General features: G+C 37.6%; 1 protein-coding gene across 1 annotated transcript in view; it reads left to right on the top strand.

Moving 5' to 3' along the window:
* Positions 1–11,528: 11,528 nt before the first annotated feature.
* LOC149806603 (voltage-dependent calcium channel subunit alpha-2/delta-3-like) overlaps positions 11,529–27,591 on the top strand; it is a 102,779-nt gene continuing 86,716 nt past the window's right edge. The window contains exons 1-6 of the mRNA XM_089955436.1: positions 11,529–11,664; positions 13,681–13,857; positions 15,266–15,415; positions 17,566–17,714; positions 20,288–20,440; positions 23,434–23,598. Of these exons, the coding sequence (XP_089811562.1) occupies positions 13,711–13,857; positions 15,266–15,415; positions 17,566–17,714; positions 20,288–20,440; positions 23,434–23,598 (764 nt within the window). The 5' untranslated portion in view covers positions 11,529–11,664; positions 13,681–13,710. The remainder of the gene's footprint in view (positions 11,665–13,680; positions 13,858–15,265; positions 15,416–17,565; positions 17,715–20,287; positions 20,441–23,433; positions 23,599–27,591) is intronic.

Genomic DNA, 27,591 nt, shown 5'->3' with positions numbered 1-27,591 from the left:
GGCCCCCTCAACGGATCGTGTGGTGTTACAAAGAGTGGCAATCGGCGTACAACCTCTTGCGAGAAAGTCAAGGCGATTCCATCGTGTTTGTGGAAGGCATTCCTAAAGAAGACGATGGCATCGTCTCTGACTCCCGTCTAACCCATTTGGTCATTTTCGACGACATGTTAGGAGAAGACGAAGAAGAAATTAAATTGTGGTTTACGCGCAAAGGGCATCACCGTAATGCCAGTGTCGTTTACATCACCCAAAATTTGTTTCAACAAAGTAAAGCCCATCGCACCATCAGTCTCAATGCGCATTACGTAGTCTTGTTTAAAAGCCCTCGAGATAAATCGCAAGTACAAGTCTTAGCCAAACAGTTAGGAACGCCTTGGCTGACTCAGGCGTACGACGATGCCACTCAAACGCCACACGCCTATTTACTCGTCGATTTGAAACCTACGACTCCCGAGGATTTGCGATTTCGTACCCACTTGTTTCACCACTGGTGCCAAGACGGAGGGCCTGTCCTGTACACGTCTCCGTCCTCGACTTCATTTCACTCCCCATGAAAAAAAATCTATAAAAACCTCAGACCCTTTTTCGTCTGTCTCACTCACAGTGTGAACATGACGTCCCTTCAGTCACATCTTCCCGTCAAATTGATTCGTGCCTTGTATGGCATCAGCCGAGAAAAAGATCCACAAACACGAGCCCGTGTCTTAGAAGCTAGTCTCAAAGAAGTCTTACGATGGTTCACGGTGACGGCACGTCAATTACTCCAAGGAATCATTCAGATTCCTCATCAAACCCAACGCTTTTTCGATCGAAACAAAGTCGCTTTGGTCCAACTGGCTGATCCCCGCATCGACACTCAAACCAAAAAACAAATCATTTTGAAACCTGGAGGGAGCGGTACTCTAGGAGGGGTCATCATTCGCTCACTCTTAAGATGGGATCCTAATGCCCCCAAAGTTATCCCCAAGACAAAAGTTCAACGAAGCCCCAAGAAGAAAAAGAAAAAGACCAAGTCCCCAAGAAGAATAACTTCTCCAGTGGCAGGACCCTCCTCTTACCAGACACCACCACCATCACCCCGGAAAAAGAAAAGAAGCCCCAAGAAAAAGAAACAGAGAAAAAGTCCTCAAAAAAAGAAAAGTCCACAGAAGAAAACTAGTCGCAAGAGAGGCACTTCAGCCAGGACGCAACCTTACACTCGCAAGCCACGACCTGCCACAACGTCTCCGGTAGCCTCACGTTTGTCCACTTCTCCGTTGATGTCACCAGGAACTGAAGAGTACTTGGAGACGTTGATTACACCAAGAACTTCTCCGTTGATGACCCCCAAAAGAACTTCCCCAGTGGCAGGACCTTCCAATTTAGCGGTAGTGGCTGCTGCTCACAAAGTACCTTCTCCCAAAATCAAAGTCCATGAAAGATCGGGCATGTTACAAAGTTTACTGGATTTGTCCAAGCAAGAACTGGCTCGATTTAGTCCGTTACGTACCCCTGCACGACGTGTCATGCCTGTCCTCAAACTGATAAAACGTAAAGACAATCAGTGGCGACGCGTTCCAGTATAAAAAAGGCCTGTGACCGAGTAGGGTATCAGTGTTTTTAGGTGCTCCTAAAGACTCAAAGATGTCACCCTCCAGAAAACCCCAAGGAAAGAAAAGGAAAGGACTGCCACCACGTTTAGCCAAACATGGGGACCTGTTATCTGTCCTGTCCAAAGCTTCTCCACCCCTACGAAAAAAACTCATTCAAACGGCCTCCAAAGAGGTCATCGATACCGTGTGCGAATGTTGTTTGAACGTTTTGAAAGGCACGATCCCTTTGTCCAAACACCAGAAACAATGCTTAGGCAAACATCGTCACGTTCTTCGGAAAATGGTTCAAAAGAAAATTCCCATTCGTCAAAAAAAGAAGATGTTGGTCCAACGTGGAGGCATTTTACCTCTCTTGTTAGGCCCCATACTGAAAGGAGTCTTGGGAACCATGTTGGGAGGACTGGTGGGAGCAAGATAAAAAGGCCTTCGGAAGTCCCAAGATCTCAGAATTCACCCCTGACAACCCCATGGAAGGACGAAAACTAGCTTTAGTGCCTTACAAACGATGGATGGAATACCATCGGTGGCAAGAACAACGCACCCCGTTTTTACCTCCCAATCCCAATTTGAGCGAGATGTCCCAGTTACAACACGAATTGCAATCCTTGCTGGATCGCCAAGATTTGTCCGAAACAGAAAAATCGCAAAAGTACGGTCAACTCTTACAAAGACTGCAACTCTTTCACCAGAAAGCTTTAGACGAAACAGCTCTACCCACTTTGAAAGATTTTAAGACCTTGATGAAAAGTCCAGCACCATCACCAGTACCAGTACCAGTACCAGTACCAGTGGTCAAGACAGAAAAAGGAAAAGAAGAAGAAGAAGAAGGATTTCAAACTCCACCCGAAAAAGTACGCAAGTTAACAACACCACCTACCTCCAGAATTGGATGGATTAAAAAGATGATGGCCACCCCTTCTTCCTCACAAGAGAAAAAGAAAGTGAAGACAGAAGTGAAGACAGAAGTGAAACAAGAACCGATATCCCCTGCTCAGACATCCTCCTCCTCTTCGACACCTATTGCTGGCCGCACACGCAAAGCCTTGCAATCCAAGAAAATACCCCAAGAGAAAAAGAGTAGCCTCTTCCAAGAGTGGGTGCCTTATTAAGACACCAATCCACACAAAAAATGGAAAAAGTCTTAGCTAGCATTTACTACGATCCCTCCCATCCTGCAGGTTACGCAGGAGTTCAAAAATTGTATCGTGCTGCCAAAACGCGACTGAAAAGTCTCCGTTTACCTCAAGTGCAACGATGGTTACAAGAACAAGCTACCTACACTTTACACAAACCCATTCGACGCAAGTTTGCCAGAAGTCGCACCCGAGTGGAAGGTATCGATCATCAATGGCAAGCCGATTTAGCCGATGTCTCTCATTTGGCCAGCTACAATCGTGGTTACAAATATTTGTTTTGTGTCATTGACGTCTTTTCCAAATTTGCCTGGGTCGTACCCTTGACTTCCAAATCCAGCAGCGAGTTAGTGCGAGCCCTGCAACGGGTGTTGAAACAAAGCGGTCGTCGCCCTCTTCGATGGCAAACGGACAAAGGCACCGAATTTCTGAATCAAGCTTTCCAAAAAGAATTAAAGAAACGTGACATTCATTTTTTTACCACCGAGAATCCCGAAACCAAAGCCAGCATCGTGGAACGTTTTCAACGCACTTTGAAAGAACGCATGTGGAAATATTTTACGCATCACCACACTCTGAAGTACATCGACATCTTACCGCACCTGGTGCAAGCGTACAACCAATCTTACCATCGAAGCATCGGACGTGCCCCGCAAGACGTGACTCCCGACAACGAAGTGCTGGTGTTTGAGCGCCTGTTTGGTACGTCCCCGACGAGGGCTGTCCCTAAGAAAAGTGGAGAGTTGGCCGTAGGAGATTGGGTGCGCATTGGCAAAACCAAACGCACTTTCGACAAAGGTTACTTACCTAACTGGACGACCGAATTGTTTCGCGTCACTGGACGAGTGCATGGCCGTCATCCTGCCGTCTATAAATTGGAAGACATGAACGGAGAAGTACTCAAAGGAACGTTTTATTTGCCCGAGTTACAACGTGTCACCAAAAAAGAAGACGACGTGTACGACATCGAAAGCATTCTCGAACGCAGAACCCGTAAAGTGGGCAAACGACGTGTCAAAGAAGTCAAAGTACGTTGGAAAGGATATCCACCCAGTTTCGATTCTTGGATCGACGCTTCGCAAGTCATCGACTATAAAAAGAAGAAGTGACCATCATGCCCTTTCACACATCAGACGCAGCTACGTCGACCAGTCCTTCTTCCCCTAGTTCTTCTGTGCAAGATTTACAAAAACAACCCTTGTGGGTGTGGTGTGGAGAACGTGTGCCTAAAACGCAAATCGTCTTTTTCTGCCAAATCTTCGTGGTGTATTGTGTCATCGGAGCAGCCATCGCCAATTTGAGTTTGCAACAAGGAGACAAACAATTGTGGACCATTTTATTGAGCAGTTGCATCGGTTACCTACTTCCCAATCCCTCCCTGAAATTCTCCTCGAACGGGAACGTTGTGTCCAGTGCCAGTGCCAGTCACCACTCCAACCACAATCAGAACCCCATTTTGGGCGGAGACACGCCTCTGACGTCCAGTAATATCCCCTCGGACAGCCACAGAACTCTGGAATTATGAGTCACCAAAACCAATTTTACTTAACCTTACCCAGTGACAGTTCCATGGAGGTGTTTCCCAACAACACGTTGTGCTGTTACACAGCCAAATTACCTCAAGCCATCCCCTTAGATCACGAAGCCCATTGGGAAGTGGCTTTAGTAGAAATGATTCACCCGACCCAAGTCCTCAATTTCATTGCCCAGCAAAATACTTTTACGGTGGAAGTTCATGACGAGCCATTGCAAGAGTACTTGGATAAGAATGTCAAATATGACAATAAAACCTATGATGAGAAACTTAAAACGTGGACCTACAACTTTGTGATTCCCCCAGGCTATTATTTCAGTGGTCATCATTTGGTCAGCGCCATAGCCTCCAAGTTTAATGGTGTGTTTGGGGAAGTTTTTAAGAAGGACAATTTCAGGAACAAAAGTGTCACCATGGAGTACCACAAAGTAGCTCGTCGCTTCTTGATGAAATTTGAGCGAAGTAAAATCGTGTCCATTATATTTTGTTCCGAATTGTATGACATGTTGGGCGGGGACACGGAGCTGAGGAAGAACTTAGAACGAAAAACATCACCCGAATTACCAGTCATTTTCGACAACGTGACTTTTGGCCAGTATTTTCGTACCCCGGTAGAACTGAACCAAGGACTGAATTTGATGTTCGTGTACTCCGATGTGGTGGAATACAACGTGGTGGGACACACCTCCGTACCGTTACTGCGTGTCATTCCTTTCAAAGTAGATTCTGCCACAAACGCTGACGAGGAAGGTGGAAACACTTATCACGTCCACCGCGAATTTGTCCATCCTCACTATTTACCGGTCACTAAGTCGTATTTGGACACGGTCAACATTACTATAAAAGGAGATTTGGGACAAAATATTCCATTCACTAACAAAGGAAAAGTCACGGTGAAACTCCATTTTCGAAAACGGTTCTCTCACGACTCGTAAGTAAGTCATGTATCCAGTGTACCAAGGGGTGGCTCGACAGCGAGGACACGGTTTAGGAGACATGTTAAAATCGGCCTTTCGTTCGGTGGCCCCAGTGTTGAAACCGATGGTGACACGAGGATTGCACGCCTTGAAAGATGCGGCACTGACACAAGGCAAAGAATTTCTCCAAAATGTCATCATCGACAAACAGAACCCTAAAGAAGCCTTCATGAGGGCAGGCAAAAATGTCTTGCTGCAAACGGGCAAAGACATTTTAGGCCGACGAGACACACCTATAAATGCCCTGCACGCTACCGAGTCAAGCATTCAGCAAGGACAAGGCAGAAAGAGACGAAGAAGAAGAAAACACCCTTTCACCAGACTTCAAGCGAGAAAGGCCAAGAAAAGAAGAACCGTTCGAGACTTAGACGTTTTCGATTATTGAAACACAGCAACAACAAAAAATGATGCACCGAGAGTCTTGCGCTTGTTCCAAGACGGAACTGGATCTGTTTGCCATGCCCCCCACCATGATGACCATGCAAGAATCCCAATGGGTGGAATTTCATCCCGTCTCCTCATTGACAGCCTCAGCTCCCATCGAGTTTGAAATCAAAGGACAGCCCGAAGATTACATCGATCTGAATAGCAGTTACTTGTACCTGAAAGTCCAAGTTCTAGATAAGGATGATGGTGCAGTAGAAGACACTGAGAATATAGCTCCCGTCAACAATTTCATGCATTCCTTGTTCAGCTCAGTGGACTTGTACTTGAATAACAAACTGGTTAGCAGCAGCATGGATACTTACCCTTACCGTGCCTACCTGGAAAATCTCTTGACGTACGGAATAGATGCCAAGGATACTCATCTCAATGCTTGTGTGCTGTGGGAACCTGACGAAGCGAACGAGTTTGACACATTAAAAAAAGACAATGACGGCTTTGTGGAAAGACAAAAGAAAATCCTAGGTGGAAAGAGTTTAGAACTGATGGATCGTTTGCATTTGGACATGTGGTTGCAAGAGAAATATTTGCTGAACGGGGTCAATATCCGCTTGAGACTGAATCGTAGCAGTGCCGCTTTCCATTTGTTGGCTGATACTGCTGCTGGCAATCCTAAAAGCACAATCCTACAAGCCAGACTCTACGTACGGCGCGTGGAAGTGTTACCCAAAGTGGCAAACGACATCAGTCAGACGTTGAGCAGAACGACCGCCAAGTATCCCATCCGACGCGTGGAAGTGAAAACGTTCACCATTTCTGCTGGACTGCAATCCATAACCGAAGATCATCTGTTCCAAGGACAGTTACCCAAACGTTTAATCCTTGGTATGGTCTCGAATTCAGCCTTCAACGGAGCCTTCAATCAAAATCCTTTCAACTTTCAACACTTCGACGTGAAGAAAATCGAAGTCAGTCGTGATGGCAAGACCTTGTGTACCCGACCTTTCGAACCTGACTTTGCCAAGAACAATTACTTGAGATCGTACTTGTCCCTGTACGAAGCCACCGGACAGTTAGGAACCAACACCACTCACGGCATTACGTACGACGATTATGACGGAGGCTATGCTTTGTGGGCTTTCGATTTCACTCCAGACCAAGGCAGCGACGAGGGACATTTCCACCCTATAAAATCTGGCCAGATTCGTGTGGAACTTCAGTTTGCAAAGCCACTGACACAGACAGTGAACGTCATCCTGTATGCAGAATTCGATAATACCATAGAAATCAACAGTTTGAGAGAAGTCATTCTAGATTATTAGAAAGCCATGGAAGACTGTTATCCCTCTTTACCTAGTGGAGAAACTTTGGAGATGGAATGTGAGGAGACCGTGGAAAAAAAAGAATCTCAAGACAAAGACGAAGAAGATATCATGATGAAGTCGAGATGGCCAGAACAAGAAGCCCATTTAGTCTCCTGTTTTGCCAAACACTTGGTCGACAAAATGACGGAATTGATCAAGAAAAATTGCTATGGATGTCAAAACGATCATCCCAGTCAAATTCAACACGATAAATGCCTGATGTTGAGTCAAGAAGAAAAATTGGACGAGTATCTGGACGATGCTTGGAGTCTCATCTCAAACAAAGACGTGTTGCACCAGTGGTATAAAGACTTGCGTGAACATTCTTGTCCACCATTAACCAGTCAAGAGATCCATCGTATCGAAGCTCTCCTAAATCAGAGTGAGCAAACAGAACGAATAACCGTTTATTCGTCAGACATTTTCAAGCAAAAAGTCAGGATCGAATTGACGACTTATTATTACCTGTGAAGAAGAAGAAAAAAACAACACAGAAAACAATGGATACCTGGGAACTTTATTACCTTTTGAACCACAGTTCGTATACGTCTTCTTGGAATCCTGTCGTCTGTGCTAAAGATGAACTCCCTCATCGCAAACCTAAAGACCATCAAGCTTACGTGATCAACACGGACGACAGTCATCTCCCAGGAACCCACTGGGTAGCCGTCTACTTTCCTCAAGAAGGATGTGTGGAATATTTCGATTCGTACGGATTGCCCCCTTTGGAAGACGATATCATTGACTTTATGAGAAGAAATGCTCAAACCACCCGATTCAATAATGTGAAATTACAAGGCACAGATTCCTTGGTGTGTGGACAGTACTGTGTGTATTTTCTGCATCATCGCAGCCTGGGCTATTCCTTAGAACATTTAGTGACTCATTTCGATCCTCGTTCTTCTGCTAGAAACGATGTGAAAGTAGATCGATGGTTTTGTGACCATTATGCTTATCTTTTGTCTCAAGCTAGGAAACGTAGTGTCCATCAATGGCCTAATGATTTCCAACAGTGGAAATCACAATTTCATTCACAACGTTGTCAGCCCTGTTCAAAGTAGAGTGTGAATTGAGAAAAAAATGTTTGTGATTTGAAAAAATGTTTGATGTTATAGTGTTATATTATTGTTAAAAATGTTAGAGTTGTTGTTTAGTGTTTTGAATAAAAAATGTTGTGTTTAGAAAAAAATGCCTTTGTCTTTTGTTTAGCTATAAGAATGTTGGATTGATGCTCTTTCATTTCTTACTATCCCTCTCATGAACGTTGCGGCTCGAAAACCGTGTGGGGGGGGGATGTTTTCCTTCACGTCCGCGCTTTCACTTTAAGAACCGGGTTGTTCCCAGTCTAGCCATCCATTGTCGACTCATCCTCCTAAGAAGATGTGCTCCAAACTAGCTAAGCTCAACGAAGCCTACGTGAATCTGCATAGGGTCAGACACAGTCTGATACCGAAACCAGAAGAAATAGAGAATGTGAGAATGTTAAAAATCACTGAAGACCTGATAGAAGAGCTCTTCAGAGAAGAAATGAACAGGGAGAAAGAAGAATGGACAGAGAAGTACAGACTTCAGAGACAACAGCAACAGCAGCAACAGCAGCAGCAACAACAGCAACAGCAGCAGCAGCAGCAGCAACCTGAAGCTGACAGAGGCTTTGTCGATTGTCGTATCGACACCAAAGAATTCTTCTTCTCTTTCCGAAGAAGCAGACCTATTGCCAGAAAGTCTATCCTCAGAGGACATCGCATTCTTAGAAACTAAAAGAATGCCATAGCAAAACAAAAAAACAGCCCTTTTCAGGGCTACCCAATACTCAAGAAAAGAAATAACGATCGATTTGCCAATGTGTGTAGGTAGAGTAGTGTGAATATAAACACTAACTCTTTATTAATAGTGGAAGTGTATGTGTTTGTGTTTATAAGTGATAAAGTAGGTTGGTGTGGATAGTAGATTAAAATGATGTTAGTTTTTTTTGGGCTGTTTGAGGTGTATATTTGGGGTTAGATTGGATTGCTTTGCGTATGTGGATAGTCTATTGAAGTGATGGGTAGCATAAAAAAGTGAGTGAGTGTTTCTTTTAGGTCCGTGCGTTGTTGTTTTTTGGTCATGATCTAGGTAAGATGAATTTTATGTTATTAGGGGGATGTTTTCCTTCACGTACGCGCTTTCAGTATAAATTGAAACTCGTTCGGCAGTCCAGCTACCCTTGTTGATTGATCAACACAGCCAGAAGAATGAACACGAGACTTGAGAAACTGTTGGAGCTTCATGTGCATCTGGAATATGCCAGGCGCATATTAAATGAACTGGCCGCGGAAGCCATTGTAGAGGAGGGAAGGGTAAGAGAGGAGGAAAGAAGAAAGAAAGAAGAGGAGGAGAGAAGATATAAAGAAGAAGAAGAAAGAAGATATAAAGAGGAAAGAAGAAACAAAGAAGAGGAGGAAAAGGAGAGAAGAAATTTCAAAATCCCAGAGAGCGAAAATTGGGATTCTGAAGCGACATATCCTGCCTCTGCTCTCTGCCCCCAAAAGGTAAAAAGTAACTGGGGGATAAGATGTGTATGTGGCGCCAGGCCTGGAAGGTGCCACCATTAACCAGGTGTCCATGAAGTTCCAAACAAAAACAGCCCTTTTCAGGGCTACCCAATACTCTAGAAAAGAAATAACTATTAATTTGCCAATGTGTGTAGGTAGAGTAGTGTGTATATAAACACTAACTCTTATTTCAGATAGTGTGAGGGTATGAGTTTGTGTGTTTGTGTGTTTGTGTTTGTAAGAGCTCAGGTATGTTATTGTGAATAGTAGATTATGGGTTTCTTAGCGTATGTGAAGAGTATAGTTAGGGTTTTATTATATGAAATGAGAAAGTAGGGGATGTTTTCCTTCACGTACGCGCGATGTTGGGTCATCATCTAGGTAAGATCCATTTTATGTTTTAGGGGGATGTTTTCCTTCACGTTCGCGCTTTTCGTATAAGAACCCACAGTGCTCGTTGTTCAAACCATTCTGCAAAGAATACAAAGAAGATGGCTTCTAACCAAATGGACAAAATGGAAAAATTGCAAAACGTTCTCGACAATTTAGGAATGATAGAGCAAATGTTGGTTAACCTAAACGAGGATCACTATTCATATAGTCCCCATCGAGTGAAGATGGAGATAAACAATTTACGAAAAATGAAGGTAATCATCAGTGATCTGTTGAAAGAAATAAAGGAGGAAAAGGAGGATGAAGAGGAAATGATAAGGATGAGAGAATGGAATGAAAAAATTGAAAAAGAAGAAGAAAATGAAAAGAGGAAGAAAGAAGAGGAGGAAGAGAAGAAAGAAGAGGAGAAGAAAAAAAAGAAAGAGAAGAAGAGTGTAGGAGATAAAATAAGAACTTGGTGGAGGAAAAGAAGAAATTAGAAGCAGAAGAAAACCCAAAGGCCCTTTTCAGGGCCAGCCATATTTCTCGAAAAGAGATAGCCTTTCAATTGCCTACCCCTTTTTAAAAAAATTTTTTTAAAAAAAATCCCAAAAGCCCAAACTCTATTCCCCATGTTAATTTCCCTTGTCGCTAGACAGACCCACACTATAGTTCCATGTTAAATTCCCCTTGTCGCTAGAGTGGCCCACGATTTTTCTCCATGTTAAATTTCCATTGTCGCTAGAGTGGCCCAGGGGGGTCTGTAATGCTAATTCCCATTGTCGCTACGGTGGCCCTATTCACTACTAACGGCCGCCTCCCTTTCCACAAAAAAGAAATTCTTACCTTATCGAGGCTTATGGATCCGTATATATCCATTATTGCATGTCTAAATAATTAAAACAGTGCATGAGTAATCCAACAACCGTTAGAAAAATCAAACCAACTTAATTTACGAACACTTTCAGTCAAACAATTATGTACGGTATCCAATGCACCCCCACCCCCCGCACCACCCCATATAAATATATTAGAATTACTAAAGTATAATACTAGAATTAATCCTGTTTGATAGATAGTAGTGAGTCCAGACCAATATAATCTGCCTTCCAGTAATAATTTTCATTTTTAATAGCCGTACTTATATTTCATCTTCGCCTCATATTATAATTTATGTTGATGTGCATATTAAGTTCTTCCATTCAGCTTTATCTCATCACTGATTTCCTTATACACTGACAAGGTAACGTAAACAATAGTTACCTCTCTCTTTTGTGATTACATCTCCCTTTTACTTCTGCTTCTGTCATATTCCTTTCTATGTGATTATAAAACTTTCGCGTATATGGTATCAAATGTAAGACTTCTCAGTCCTAATCAAAAGGCGCCATCACTTTATATACAAAATAATACGTCAAAAATACCGCTCCAAACAAACCAAGTAACAGAAGAAAAAAATAGTTCCTTCCTTTCCAAACATCGGATGCATATTAAATTTAGTTACAACTTTGTTACATGCTATTAAACTTGCGTCCTCTCTTGGTGCTTTTCCAAAGTACAATTCTTCTCTACAAGACGACCCTTGTTATGGCAAGGGAAACAACTTTTTAAAAAAATGCAGGGGAGGTAAATCCATGTATTACGACCAGGTGCTCTCCTAGCCTGTCAACAATATTGATTTTTGTTCTGTTGCTGAGGCTTCCTTTCATGATGTCCTACGATTAAACGAGACACAACGAATTTCAGAATGGCTTAGAACAGATGAGTCTTCAAGGTTAAATCCAGACATATTTATTTCAGATTAAATCCTAGTTAGATTATCATTTAAATTTATGCATATTTATGTGAAGACTTTGGAATCCTCAGGGGCAGTATTGTTGTTTAGAATTTACATATCAATAATACACGTACTTAAAACAAATTGCAGTGTGACATATACATCTATGTGTAAGTGACACACCCCTTATTATATTATATTGTCAGTGGTTGGGTTCATATTGATAATTAAAATCATTGTGACTTTAGTCATTATAATTTACTGTGTAGAAAACATCAAATGTATATGTAAATTCTAAGTAACGATAATAGCTTTGTTTAAATGGACGCAGACCAGCACTTCGTTCATATTAGGGCAGTCAACGCGGGATTGGCAGTCGGACAACGAGGGATTGGTAGTGATAGTTGTTTAACTGCCCCTCCCCCCTCTCGCTCTCTCTCTCTCATGGCCAATAATATCAGTTTGTTTACATTTACTGGCATATTACTGACTCATGGCCAATAATGTCAGATTGTAAAGCACAAAAAACAAGAGAAGAAAAATTTATTAATCCAAATGAAGATCCAGATAATTCCAGTTAGCATGGCACTATCCCAGTTCCACCAAAATTGGGGGTGGTGGCGGGGGGGGGGGGGGGGCACAGAATTTGAGGGAGACTAACAAATATACCAGGTAGTACTTAATGCACTAGTGGTAAAATAGAAATAAAAAAAGAAGTTAATCTTACTTGCTGTCTGCACTGACTGTTATCTTTACCATGGACATTGGCATTATTGTAATAAATGTATTATCAAGTAGTCAAGCAATCCCCAAAAAGTGAATGCCTAGTTCACTTAAAGATGTACAATACAGAATTTTCCATTCTGGAACTTGCTCTCATTTAACTTTTGTTATTCCCACATTATCTACCGGTGTTTATAATTCCCACATTATCTACCGGTGTTTATAATTCCCACATTATCTACCAGTGTTTATAATCCCCACATTACCTACCAGTGTTTATACTTCCCACATTATCTACCGGTGTTTATAATTCCCACATTATCTATCAGTGTTTTTATTCCCACATTATCTACCAGTGTTTATAATTCCCACATTATCTACCGGTGTTTATAATTCCCACATTATCTACCAGTGTTTATAATCCCCACATTACCTACCAGTGTTTATATTTCCCACATTATCTACTAGTGTTTATAATTCCCACATTATCTATCAGTGTTTTTATTCCCACATTATCTATCAGTGTTTATAATTCCCACATTATCTACCAGTGTTTATAATTGCCACATTATCTATCAGTGTTTTTATTCCCACATTACCTACCAGTGTTTATAATTCCCACATTATCTACCAGTGTTTATAATTCCCACATTATCTACCAGTGTTTATAATTCAAATTTTTCTGAAACCTTTTTGTTTTTAAATTAATAATGCATTGATTAAATGCTAGACTATGTCTGAAAGTTTATCAACCCAGAAATATTGTCTTGTGCATCATTAATTCAGGCTTGAAAATATGTTACCAGTCTTCATTGACTTTGCACTACATCAGAGCAGAATTTAAGAAGCCTCATATTCTTCAGTTGCCATACAAGTTGTTTTCAGATGGAAATTATTTGGAATCTGAATGTCTCTATTTTCTTTCATAATTTTAGCCACTGCTATTACCAACAAAGATGTGGACAGAAAAATAGTATGCATATGTTTTCATTTTTCCCTGAGGTAAAGATGCACCCAGTGTGTTGTAACAGGAGTAAGGATTAGGAGGACATGGGAGACCCATGATTTACTTAAGGTGCAACACTGAAGCAGTGTTTTTGAAAAACCCTTGTATGCTCCATCGTTGCATCTATACCAAGGAATACATTCTGAACTTTTTTTGTCCAGCTTTTCAGGTTAGGAAATGTCAGTGTAAAATGTTCTACATTTATATAGCTCTATTTTACAGTTAAATAATTAGTGCGAATTTCTAATTGGCAAACACTGATTGTTTTGTTTTTTTAATTTCAGGTCAGAGATATATAGCATGTGTTGTATACCATGGTTGTTAGTCATTCACTGTTTCTTGTTGTGGTGTCCCTCCTGAGAACTCTTGGTAAACTGCCAGGAGAAGAAGTCTATGACATGGGGACACTGGAGGGGGATGTACAGAACTGGGCTGTTTTGATACAAAACTATATTCTACAGGTGAATGACTTGCTAACACCCCCCCACACACACACACACACACTTAAACACACACACAAAGTTAGTTTCATTCAAGGATTGTTACAGAGAGGGAAAAAAAGGTGTTTGGGGGATGGTTCAGAATGCACTTAGTTTTATTTTATATCACTGGTGGTGTGTAGTCCAGACTAAACTAAATGCTTTATGTTTGGAGTCTTTAAAAAATGTGCTACTTAACCACCCCCACCTCCAAACATCCATACACCTATATTTCTGGAGCAGCATTGAGTGCAGTTTTTTCAGTATTTGCAATATCATTTGCAAAAACATTTTTTGCAGTTTTCATTAGTACATCTACATGGAATGGGGAAAATTTGAATATTAGCTACCAGTGCAAATTTTGTATGGTCAGCTATGGAAATATTTTATATATCTGATAGCACACATCTGCTAACTATACCAATACCCCCCCCCCATATCCCCCCAGCAAGAATTCTTTATCCTGTTTAACCTAAATAATGGCAAATTATATAACTGCACCAAATCTTTTGATCCATGTAAATTTTATTCATTTTATAGAATTTGTAATGAAGATCCAGGCGTTTGTACATTTAGAATACTTTTAAGAGAAATTTTCTATACGTGCACATGTGCTTCTTTTAATTTCATCTTGAACTCAGATTAGTACTTTTTTAAGTACCAGACATTGTTGAATAAATGTTTGTTATAACTGCATGCTTGTCACTTATATGGTAAGTGTTTTCCTTATTTATTTTTCTGATATGTCTCTTAAAATTGTAGACTTGTGATGAAAACACTAGTAAGAAACAAAACACTGTACCATGCAAGTGTTACAAAGTTACTTAGTAGTTAGGTGGTGGTTTGATTGTTTTTATAGCATTTACAACATATCACTTGCAATATTATGCCAAGGAATGGAAGCTAAATATATTTCCCAAGGCTAAACAGAGACACCCAGATAAATCTGGCCTGACTGAGTTTTGAACCTGCATCCCTTGGAATACAAGTTCAGCACTCTACCAACTGCTACAATTGCTCTCATTGAGTAACCCAAGAGATGTATGTAATATAGAGTAATTTCCATAATTCTTGTTTATATATTCTGTAACTTTTTCTCATTTGATAAAAGTGAATTTAAACCCAAACGACAGTTTATTTGCTTTTCAAATTTATTTACATGGAGGAACTCCTTAAACTACAATTTACTAAAATCATAAAGAATATATTGTCAGCTGTCACAGTAGGACAATGTGAAAATGTCACACATCTGTAATTTGCTCAGTTTATGTTCTAATTGATGACGCAAACTTAATAGAGATGCATTAAGACATGTGATAGAATGTGATACAGTAAGGCATGAGCTGCATTTTGACTTAGCACTGCTTTCCATTCTTTTTGGTCCATCTAGTTGGCAAGTGATGGCATAAATCAACACTACTCCCAGAGCTACCTGGACCAGGCCACCTATACTTATGAACAGAAAGATGGAGAGGAAATCATTCAACAGGTTAAAGAGGACTTGGCTGTTTACTTCTCACAGAAGAAACGAGCTGCACAGGTAAAAGGGTATCAAGGGAAGGGATAAAATGTAAACCCTGACACCGTCAAGAATTGAACTCCAGTTACTTGTTTCACAGTAAGGCACATACCCCACTAGACTAAAAGATCAGGACAAGCCTGACTGGTTAGTAAGTGACCTCATAGACTAAAAGATCAGGACAAGCCAGACTGGTTAGTAAGTGACCTCGTAGACTAAAAGATCAGGACAAGCCAGACTGGAATGAAAATTATGCCAATATTACAGCAAATAGCATCACCATGGCAGCAATCCTGAACACTGGTATCACTACTTCTCCAGAATTGATGGTCATATGGAAATTTGGTTTTCACCAAAAGACTTTTTATCATAACTAGTTGGCCATAAATGCCAATGTTGCCAGTCAGATATGATTTATGACTGTCACAACAACCATCTTGATAATCTCGTTACTGTTACTCCTTCTGAATAGATGGTCATATTGGTATTTTTTGTTTCTGTTAGTGATGTCTTGTTTTGCTATATGATATTGGTGACAATCATAAATCCAGTATGGCTGCTGCAGTGTCTAATTCAAAAACATTATTGCTGAAGAATGTCACAGATGGTTTCAACACTCAGCAATTAAAATGAAGAAATGGTCTTATCTTGAAACTGTAGAGTGTCAGTCTGTTTGAGGGACTCTTGTTCTATATGTAGGAGTGATTTTAAATGAACCCAGTTTGGCTCTGTGTACAATACAAAGAGGAAAAGATATACTTATTCTCAGAATAACTACATTTCTCCATCATTTTTCATTACAAACAATTTATAAATAGCATGCACTTGGGCTGAATAAAAGCCTATTGATTTTGGGGTGAAAGGTTCAAAGACCAAGTTCACTGATTGAAGAAAGAAATATTATTTTTGCTGATAATGTTAGTTCTACATCACAGACCTGGGCCAGACTTTTTGGATGACTTGCAATTAGCGTACTATGGATCAAAGTTTGTAGATGGCTTGCATATGGGGTAAATGTGTGTGTGTGTGTAGTTTGGATTTTTAACATAGCTTTAACAATTTTTCAGTCATATTGCTATGATTTCTGCAGTGTGACAGTTTATAGTGATGTATAGCACTGGGGCATCATGCCACAGACATGTAACATGATGTCCCACCCAGTCACATTATCCTGACACCAAGCCAACCAGTCCTAACACTAACCTCTTAATAATGAGCGCCAAGCGAGGCAGCTGTTAGTACCATTTTTGTAAGTCTTTGGGGTAAGACTCGGCCATTGATCGAACCCATGACCTCCAGCATCCAAGGCACATGCTCTAACTACTAGGCCACCGGAGTGGTCATGTGGGATAAGGAAGAAGCAAATCAATTTTGGGGTCAAAATGTCATAGAGCAAGGTCACTGTGACTGAAAGAAATAAAATGTTTTTACTGAATAAAGTTAGTTCTACATTACAGACCTTCAGCCAATGTGGGTATGTGAGAAAGCTTGCCAGTAGCTTCTCGTGGGTCGGTGGTTCTTTCCTGGGTTTTCCCAGGTTCTTCCTCCACCATTAATACTGGCCGCCATGTATAGCTAATCAAGTGCTGAAAAATGGCGTTAAACCCCACAACAACAACAACAACATTACAGACCTGGATCTGACTTTGTGGATGGATTGCACTTAGGGTAAAAAGAAGCCTGTTCATTTTGGAATCAAAATATCAAAGGTCAAAGCTGCAAAGACTGGAGGAAAAAATGGATTGCACTTATGGTAAAAAAGAAGCCTGTTCATTTTGGAATCAAAAGATCAAAGGTCAAAGCTGCAAAGACTGGAGGAAAAAATGGTTTCTGTACAACAACTTCACTTCTAAATCACAGATGGATTAAGCTTTATGGATGGTTGCACTTTGAATGAGGTAGAAGCCCACTGATTTTGGGATTAAACTGCCCAAGATCAGTGTCACTGGCTGCTAAAATGAAAAATGGTTTTACAGAATTTTAATTCTTGACCATGTACCTTCACTGAAGTGTATGGATGACTTCCACTTTGGGTAAGAAAGACATGATTTTATGATAGAAAGATCAAAGGATAGGGTCATAGTGAGTCTAATTAGAAGATAATTTAGTCTGCACAAAAATTTTAGTTCAAGACTGTAATGTAATAGTCAGGGTCTTTTTGTTTTTATCAGAGATTAGCAGAGAAGGTGAAAGAATTGCATGACAGCTTCTACAGCCAGACCAATCATACACTTGCCAAAAAACTGTCAGATCTGCCACGTGAAATCTACATGGATTCAGACATTCCAGAAATGCTACCACCTGATTTGAAGTTTAATCCGTAAGTGTATTAATATATGTACAATTTCATAATATCGGTGTCTTCAGTGCAGCTTGATATCCTATAATTTTTTAATGTTACATCATTGATAAGATATCAAGGGCTAATGCAGTGTTTCAATGTATATTTGATTTATATTGTGTGCTTAATTTTTGTCAGTTATTGAGGGTTTTGTATAGAATGTTTGCATACCTGACTTTTGTCACAGTTGTAAGTAGTAAACAAGATGTTTAGTCAAATTTGAGTTCAAGGCCTAACCTTACTTATGAGTCATGAATTTTTGTTTAGTTTGCTTGAAAGCACTATGGCATCATAGGTCAAGTGAAATCTGATAAATAGAGGTGTGGCAAACAAATTATTTTTATATCTTCAGATCAGTCCTTATTATCCATTTGCTGTCAACGCTACCAGTTACGTTTACATATAATTTGAGAGGAATTGTTTATTGACATCATTCATTGGAATTACTCAGGCACATTATGATTTGGACCAATGTAATAATTTGGTATTATTGAGAACTCATTTAGAGACATTCTGGATTGCATCATTTTGGTATATCAGGACATTGTTGGAATTCATTCAGAACATTCTGTATTTTTGGACTTGTAATTGGGCATACAGGATTATTTGTGATTTAATTCACAATACTGTAAGTGTCTCTTAAATGTTTACTTTGTAAGAAATAAACTGTTGTTGATTTTACTACTCTTGGTTTTGTTTCTTTCTGTTGCATAGTTTAAGACCATACAGTCATAACAAGTGTTATAGAACTACAAACTCTGTAAGAAAATGAACAAAAGATGATATGGTTGTGATGTCTTAAAATAAATTACAGTATGGCTTATGTCATCTTCTGTTAAATCTAACTCATTATGATATTTGCATTTAAGAAATGACAAAAAATTATTAATACTGTTTTCACAAAATGACATCCAAAAAATTAAAAGATGCAGTCTCTTCAAAAAGTACATAATGGTGATTAAAACATTTTCATTTTAATCAATCTACAATTAGTATAGAGAATTCTGTGGAGAACTTTGTATTATAAACTCTGATGTCCTGTATACTTAGGAGTACAGAAGTAAAGAAAGAATGTTGATACTGAATCATTGTGTGAATAATTCTAATTTAAAGTAGAGTTCCGTTTAGATTAGATAAAATTTGTTTACAGTCGGCATGATTAAAATAGCAGTACATGAGCTTTAATGAGCTTTCCACCAACATTACATAAAACATTTAAGAAACACAATATAAAAAAATTCACATTAGCAAAATACATAGTTACAATAAGAGATAATGCACATAGAACAGAACTTAAAAGTGTAAGCAATGAAAGCATTTTAAAAGAGATGGTATTTAAATATGAATGTCTAGTGTTATGTCTATTTAATTTGTTTTGTGTGCTTGACTTTTGTCCATGATTGAGGATAGAGTTTTTGTGTGTCCCTGCTTTTTGTCAAGTTTGTAAGTTATAAATAGGTTATTTACTGATATTTGGGTTCAAGGTCTAGATTTTTTAGAAACATAAAATGTTCTGGAAGTGAACATTGGACCCCCATCCTGTTTTTTTTTGTTTTTATATAAGGTTGTTATCAACAAAATTATTCATTCCCATTTTAAATTCAGTATGTGGAATCATCTACTGTTGTGTTCTTATATAAATTTAGATGAATCGTTTATTTAAAGATTAATCATTGGAATTTTCAAGTGCTTATTGATATTTTGGACAAAATCAATATTTGGGGATTATTGTGAAATCATTCAAAGACATTCTAGATTATATCATTGTGATTCATCAAGACTGTTGGTACCTCAACCTATTCAAGACTATTGGTACATCTGCACATTAATTATTGGAATTCATTTGGAGCACTCTATATATGTTGGTCTTGTGGTAGAACTTTTGTAATTATTTGGGATTAATTTCACAATACTGAAAGTTCTTACATTTTTACTTTGTAACATACAAAAAATAAATTTATTTCCTGATTTTAATATACTTATTTGTTTTACTTCTTTCTGTTACTTAAGACCATGGAGCAGTAATGTTAGGTATCTAAAAACAAATCATATACTAGCATGCTAAGATGCAACGTAGAATTAAAATTAAAATGTCTTGATATCTTTAAACGAAGCATGAGTCAGAACTAGTAACATGATGAGATGTCAATTAGGTCATAAAAAAACAGAAATGGAGTTATAGCAAGGGAATTTCTGATACGTCTGATGAATCAGCAGGACAGAAAAAGAGACAGATATCAGTTAGAATTACCATTCCAGGATAAAGTTAAGGATCTAAATGAACCAAAATGTGATTTTGTTCCAAATTTAATTTGGTGCCTCATTATACAGAATGGCAGCTGCATACCTCAAATTGTTTTCCTCCATATGTTGAAGTTCAAGTTATGGACAGATTGTGAGCTGTGAGGGCATGACTTCTAAGTTTTACTGATTAGTTATGGACAGATTGTTCTGCTATTTATGGTAGCTGTTGTGTCTAAAGTTTTATCATCTTGTTTTAGTTCATGCTTAATTTCCTATTAAATCTGACAAATGGGTGGATATCTTATTAGGTATTTCAAGCAGCCGGTGAGCTGGAACTACTCAACAATAAAGATCCCTGATGATGTCCCTCGTGGTGACCCCAGTACCATAGAAACAGTGTATTTCACAGCAGGACTAAATGAACTGTTCAGACAGAACCAAAAAGAAGATCCCTTGCTAAGGTATACATAATAATTACATGATATGATGATTACACTAATATATTATTATCAGTTCACACCACTAATGGTTTAAATCAATCAAAAGGCAGTATATCTTTCATGAAGCAGTGATATAGTCTCCATAGGAGTTCTGATATTAATAACACATATACTGATTTGTCCGTATAAAGACTGACTTCTCTCCTGGAGGACTTGCAGTACAGTGCTGCCAGAAAAGTCTTTTTCTAAAGACACATTGCTCTTAATTTGAAATGTTTCATTTTAGATTATTTTTAACTTCAGCAAGGTATTGTCAGGGATACAACTTGTTTTTATTATTGTATTGCAATTTATATCAAGTGGAATGTATAAATGAAGTTACCTTCATTTAATACTGTAATAAAGGAAGATTGCAGGTAAGTATCTGATAGAATTTTATGTATGGTCAAAAATGCAAATTGGAAAACTTACACAGAACAAAACAAAACCAGACAGAAAACAAATATAGGAATAATATACACTCAGATTGTCATCTTCATCTTTGAACAGAGTAAATAAAATAAAGTTAAAATTAAAATTGATAATAATATAAAATAAAATAAAAAGAAGACAAAATATAAAATGCTGTAATAGTTTGTAATGACTTGTAACTATGTATTTGTCACCAAATTTTTTATTTCACTTAAAAACAAATTCCCATTTACATGTATATACTTTTTAATGTAAAATCCTTGCACAATAAGCAGTGTGTGTGTGTGTGTGTGTGTGTGTGTGTGTGAGACATTAAAAACTGTATAAGTGATATGTTAACTCCTGACTCATTTTGACAGGTGAGCTATTTGCATCATATACAGGTAAATTAAATGTCAACATTCCAATGGGAAAAATAATTCTCCCAGTCTGTCCTCCTGTTAGTATTTGAAAACTCCCCTTTTGCATAAAACAAATCATAATACAAAGTTTCTTGTCTGACAGCATACGTTACACATGTCTTACTGATAATTCAAATCACTATGCTGTTTGGTTATCAGGGCAATGTTATAAACCTTAATGCTTGCATGTTGCATATATAAACAAGAAAAATGAATTACTTCTTTCAGTTACTACTGTTTCATCTAGGGATCTAAACTTTAGTAACAAGATAAGGTAAAACCCAACAAGCATTCAATTTTCTAAAATATAAGTTAATTTAAATAAAATATAAAATCAAACAAAGTGAAAGAGTTACAGTATCAATACCTAGAATATCATAAATTGTACTATCATTTTCACACTGATCCTGAAATTGTCCAAAGGTATTCCAAATGAAGGTTCAAATGTGCTAACACTCTAGCACCACACAGTGTAAACTCATAATCTTTGCTTAAGTTGCCTTCATGTTAAGAGAGGTTCATTTTTTCAGTAGAGCAATTATCATGCTCATACATGAGGTAGAGGTTGGATACTTGTGCATTTCATCCTCCTCTTGCCTATTCTCCTGATGTTAGTGGGATTTGGTAACATATTTTGCTGAGAAATGACATTTTTTTTAAAGTAAATAATATTTCTCAGAAAATACATACCCAATGCATCACACACTTCCCAGCAAATGTGAGCAGCCTGTTATTGATTGGCTCAGGCTTAAACCAGTGAGCATCTGGGATATAGGCCAGCTTGTGGGAACAAAGGGGGTTTAATCTGTTAATTTCCTTCTTCTGTGAGATATATAGATGGAGAGATTTGTTTTCATCTTTCTTGGAGGGCTAGATTTGGAAGCAGTAGAGAACTTCCATAATACAGATGTGATTAGATAATTTATTTTTGGAGAAAAGTAATTTACTAATCAAATTCCATGTATTATTTCTGTATTTCTCCTTTTTCTTATAAATATGATTTGACAGAAATTCTCCTGATTTACAGTGCCATTTCTTTGTAAATTTTATTAATCTCCAGATTTGGCTTTTTAATGCTATCACATGCATGGTTTATAAGTTATTAATCTCCTGCTTTGACTTTTTGGTGCTATCACATGCATGGGTTATAGGTTATCAATCTCTTTGTTTTACTTTTTGGTGCTATCACATGCATGGGTCGTAGGTTATAAATCTCCTGATTTGACTTTTCAGTGCTATCACATGCATAGGTTATAGGTTATAAATCTCCTGATTTGACTTTTTGGTGCTATCACATACATATGTTATAGGTTGTAAATCTCATGATTAGACTTTTTGGTGCTATCACATGCATGGTTTAGAGGTTATTAATCTCCTGATTTGACCTTTTGGTGCTATCACATGCATGGGTTAGAGGTTAATAATCTTCTGATTTGACTTTCTGGTGCTATCACATGCATGGGTTGTAGGTTATAAATCTCCTGATTTGACTTTTCAGTGCTATCACATGCATGGGTTATAGGTTGTAAATCTCCTGATTTGACTTTTTGGTGCTATCAGATGCATAGGTTATAGGTTATTAATTTCATGTTTGGACTTTTTGGTTCTATCACATGCATGGGTTATAGGTTATCAATCTCGTTGTTTGACTTTTTGGTCCTTTCACATGCATGGGTTATAGGTTATAAATCTCATGATTTTACTTTTCAATGCTGTCTCATGTGTGGGTTATAGGTTATAAATTTCCAGATTTGACTATTCAGTGCTATTACATGCATGGGTTATAGGTTATCAGTCTTATTGTTTGACTTTTTGGTGCTGTCACATGCATATGTTATAGGTTATAAATCTCCTGGTTTGACTGTTTAGTGCTATCACATGCATGGATTATAGATTGTAAATCTCATGATTTGACATTTTGGTGCTATCACATGCATGGTTTGTAGGTTATAAATATCTGGTTTGAAGAGCTTCTCATTTCATTAAATATATTGGGCTTTAGCAATTGAACTCCATCATGTCCTATTTTATGATTCCTTACAATATGACATGCACACACAAATAGTCACATCAGACTTGTATATGTTTTCTCTTTGTTAACAATTCTGGTTGAAAAAATACAGATTTTGTGTAATTGTGCAGATGGCAGTACTTTGGCTCGGTAACAGGTATTGCCAGAACTTATCCAGGACGAGAATGGTCGACTAATTTTGCTGGTTTCTACAATGACTATGACCCACGTGTCAGGCCTTGGTATATTGCTGCTACAAGTGGACCCAAGGATGTGATTATCATACTGGATTGCAGGTAATTTTGTGTCTTTGTTATCCATGCAAATTGTGTGACTTACAATATCATAATTCAGATGTTATGGTAAAAGCCTAATTTTTGTATTCAACATTGAGAGATGTGAGTCATGTAGAAATCGCCTAATTACCTATCGTGTCCTTCCATTAGTCAATCTGTTCAAACTTCTTGTAACATCAGTTACATATACATTAACACTTTTGAAAGGTTTCATCTTCTTAGATCCCATTTTGACATAGCTAGTGCCCTTTTCCATCAATTTTAAATCTCCACCATAGCATATCCTTGTGACCAACATAGCCCAGGTACCATTCAACATCTTTTAATGCAATATGGTGCATAAATTGTCTCAAAGCTCAAAATGCACCATTTATAGACTTAGTCTTGTCAGTCCCATTTTGGATAGAATTAGGTGGACGCTGTAGCCACTAGGCCACAGGAGAAGTCGCATCATATCATGAAAAATAGCTTGAAGTTTGTGTATGTCAATAAATTTTGCTGCAAATAAATTCACATGTAATCAGTGTAAATAAAATATTTTAGTTTTATTTTGGGATTTTCATATAATGCATACTGACCATCAAAGTGGATGGAGCTAGTGTCGTGGTATAATTTTTAACTAATTGTGTTCAAATTCACTAAGTTGTATCCCTCTTTTTACTAATTGTGAGTCCGGAGGGTTGGCAGCCCTGATGGCTCAAGAACCAATTAAGATATTTTATTTTCAGTTTGCTATGAACATGGATTTAGTATTGTTGCATTTAGTTTTTTCACATAATTGTAAACCTTGTCTTCACACAAAAACTTGGAAGGTCACTTGCAATCTACAACTCTGGAACCATTCTGTTGGAACTGGTATGAGCATGGTCTTTTAAACCTTGATGTGCCTCCTTTGGGATGGCCTATTATCTCTAAATTAGCACTTCTAAACTACTTGAAGGATTGCCATGATACATTCATCTCAAGGTATAGTTTGTCATAAAGGAAAATAGTAATGATTGAAATTTTATCACCGCTCCTCTCCTTGTGAATTGACACTAAAAATCTTCTTATGATTAGTTGACCCTATACGAAAATGGTTTCAATATGGCTGCCACAATGAATCTATTGAAAATCTTGTCACTAATTCTCCATTATGTCAGCATGGGTGTTTTCAATAAATGATGCCAATTTTGTCCTAAATGAAAATTGTGCTTATTGTTTATCCAGTATAGCAGCCGCTGTGCCTAATTTAAAAATATTGTCACTCAAGAATGTCAGAGATGATATCAACAGGCTGGACAAATTTCTTATGTGTGTTGTGGTAGCCCACAATAAATTTGGGGTAGCTCACATATTTTAATGAATGAATATTTCCATTTAAAAGATGTAGATGGAAAAAATTGTAAGTGGTAAAAGTTTCAGAAAAATAAATTGACAAACACTACAGGTACATAAAATGGTTTATGTAATTATGTTTCCTTAAATTAAAAAAAAAAAGACATTTATATTTCAAATATATGTAGTTTAAATTTGACAAACAATCAAGTTTTTCTCCTGTGACTTCAAGAAAGTAATGTGCTTGAAACATGAGAAATCCATTTTTAGTGTTTGCGGACAAAATAAAAGAAATAAACAGGGTAGCTTAAATTATAATCAAATGAAAATGTTATGCCTGGATAGAAAGGTCTAAGCAGGTCTTTATATGACAGTGCTGCGAGGCAGTTTATACTTATTGCTTTACTCTAGTATTTGGCCATCCCCTGGCAGTTTGTACCCTATCATATGTGATGGGTAGTCCCACGGGCTTCTGCACCTTGCAACAAAAGATCATTGTGACGTTACATTATACATTTTACTGTCTTATGTTAAGTTTTTTTATTTACCTCATGAGCAAATTAGTGTTTTATTTATTGTATAATACTGTTATTCATGGAATTATTATGAGCAAATTGGTATTTTATCTAATGTAAAATACAAATTGGTGTTTTATCTAAATGTATACTACTGTTATTCCTGGAATCATCATAAGCAGATTGGTGTTTTATTACTGTATATTACTGCATTATATATGAAATAATTGCAATCAAATTGGTGTTTTATCTAATGTATAATACAAATTGGTGTTTTACCTAATGTATGACACTTATTCCTGGAATCATCATAAGCAAATTGGTGTTTTATTTTCTGTGTATTACTGCATTATGCAAGCAGATCAGTGTTTTATTTACTGTATAATACTGTATTATATATGGAATCATTGTAAGCAGATTGGTGTTTTATTTACTGTATAATACTGTATTATACACAGAATCATTGTAAGAAAATTGGTGTTTATTTACTGTGTATCACTGCATTATATATGGAATCATTGCAAGCAAATTGGTGTTTTGTTTACTGTATAATGCTGTATTATGAATGGAATCATTGTAAGCAAATTGGTGTTTTATTTACTGTATAATACTGTATTATACACAGAATCATTGTAAGAAAATCATTGTTTATTTACTGTTTATTATTCTTTACTGCATTATATAAGGAATCATTGCAAGCAAATTGGTGTTTTCTCTAATGTATAATACAAATTAGTGTTTTACCTAATGTATGACACTGTTATTCCTGGAATCATCATAAGCAAATTGGTGTTTTATTTACTGTATCATACTATATTATACATGGAATCATTGTATGAAAATTGGTGTTTATTTACTGTATAATACTGTATTATACATGGAATCATTGTATGAAAATTGGTGTTTATTTACTGTATAATACTGCATTATATATGGAATCATTGTTGTAAGGAAATTGGTGTTTATTTACTGTATAATACTGTATTATACATGGAATCATTGTTGTAAGGAAATTGGTGTTTCATTTACTGTATAATACTGTATTATACATGGAATCATTGTATGAAAATTGGTGTTTATTTACTGTATAATACTGCATTATATATGGAATCATTGTTGTAAGGAAATTGGTGTTTTATTTACTGTATAATACTGTATTATACATGGAATCATTATTGTAAGGAGATTTGTGTTTCATTTACTGTATAATACTGTATTATACATGGAATCATTATTGTAAGCAGTGTGATGATTTTTACTCTTTGTGCTTTAATCATTAACTTGAATTATTTCATAAACCTTTTAGCACTTTGCCCATACCAAAAAAGATCACTGTCACCTATATTTCTTAAAGGTCAAGATTTTGTATTTAGCTCAGGTGTACAGAAGTCTTTGGCATGCTGTGTACATACTTTGCTATATAGAACCATGAAACTTGGAGATGCAACACCCTTATTTCAGTATTAGGTCATTATGGCCCATATTTTATGCTCCACTGACTTGGTTACAATAGTATATGATGTTCATTTTTAATGCACTACACATACCAGAATCATGAAGTTGATGTGGCTGTTTATCTACCACACCTTGTACTTACCAGAATCATGAAGGTGGTGAGGCTATTATCTACCACACCTTATACATACCAGAATCATGAAGTTAATGAGGCTATTTATCTAACACACATTGTACATACCAGAATCATGAAGGTGATGAGGATATTTATCTACCACACCTTGTACATACCAGAATCTTGAGGTTGATGAGGCTATTTATCTACCACACATTGTACATACCAGAATCATGAAGTTAATGAGGCTATTTATCTAACCCACATTGTACATACCAGAATCATGAAGGTGATGAGGCTATTTATCTACCACACCTTGTACATACCAGAATCATGAAGGTGATGAGGCTATTTATCTACCACACCTTGTACATACCAGAATCATGAGGTTGATGAGGCTATTCATCTACCACACCTTGTACATACCAGAATCATGAGGTTGATGAGGCTATTTATCTACCACACCTTGTACATACCAGAATCATGAGGTTGATGAGGCTATTTATCTACCACACCTTGTACATTAAAAGAGGCTCATTGTGACCAATATTTACTGTCTTTGGTTCAGTTTTTGCATTTATCTCATTGCCA

The sequence above is a fragment of the Sinohyriopsis cumingii genome, chromosome 1 (genome assembly GCF_028554795.1).
Source record: "Sinohyriopsis cumingii isolate HCF-2022 chromosome 1, ASM2855479v2, whole genome shotgun sequence".
NCBI classification, from domain to species: Eukaryota; Metazoa; Mollusca; class Bivalvia; order Unionida; family Unionidae; genus Sinohyriopsis; species Sinohyriopsis cumingii.
This window is presented reverse-complemented; position numbering and strand designations above follow the sequence as displayed.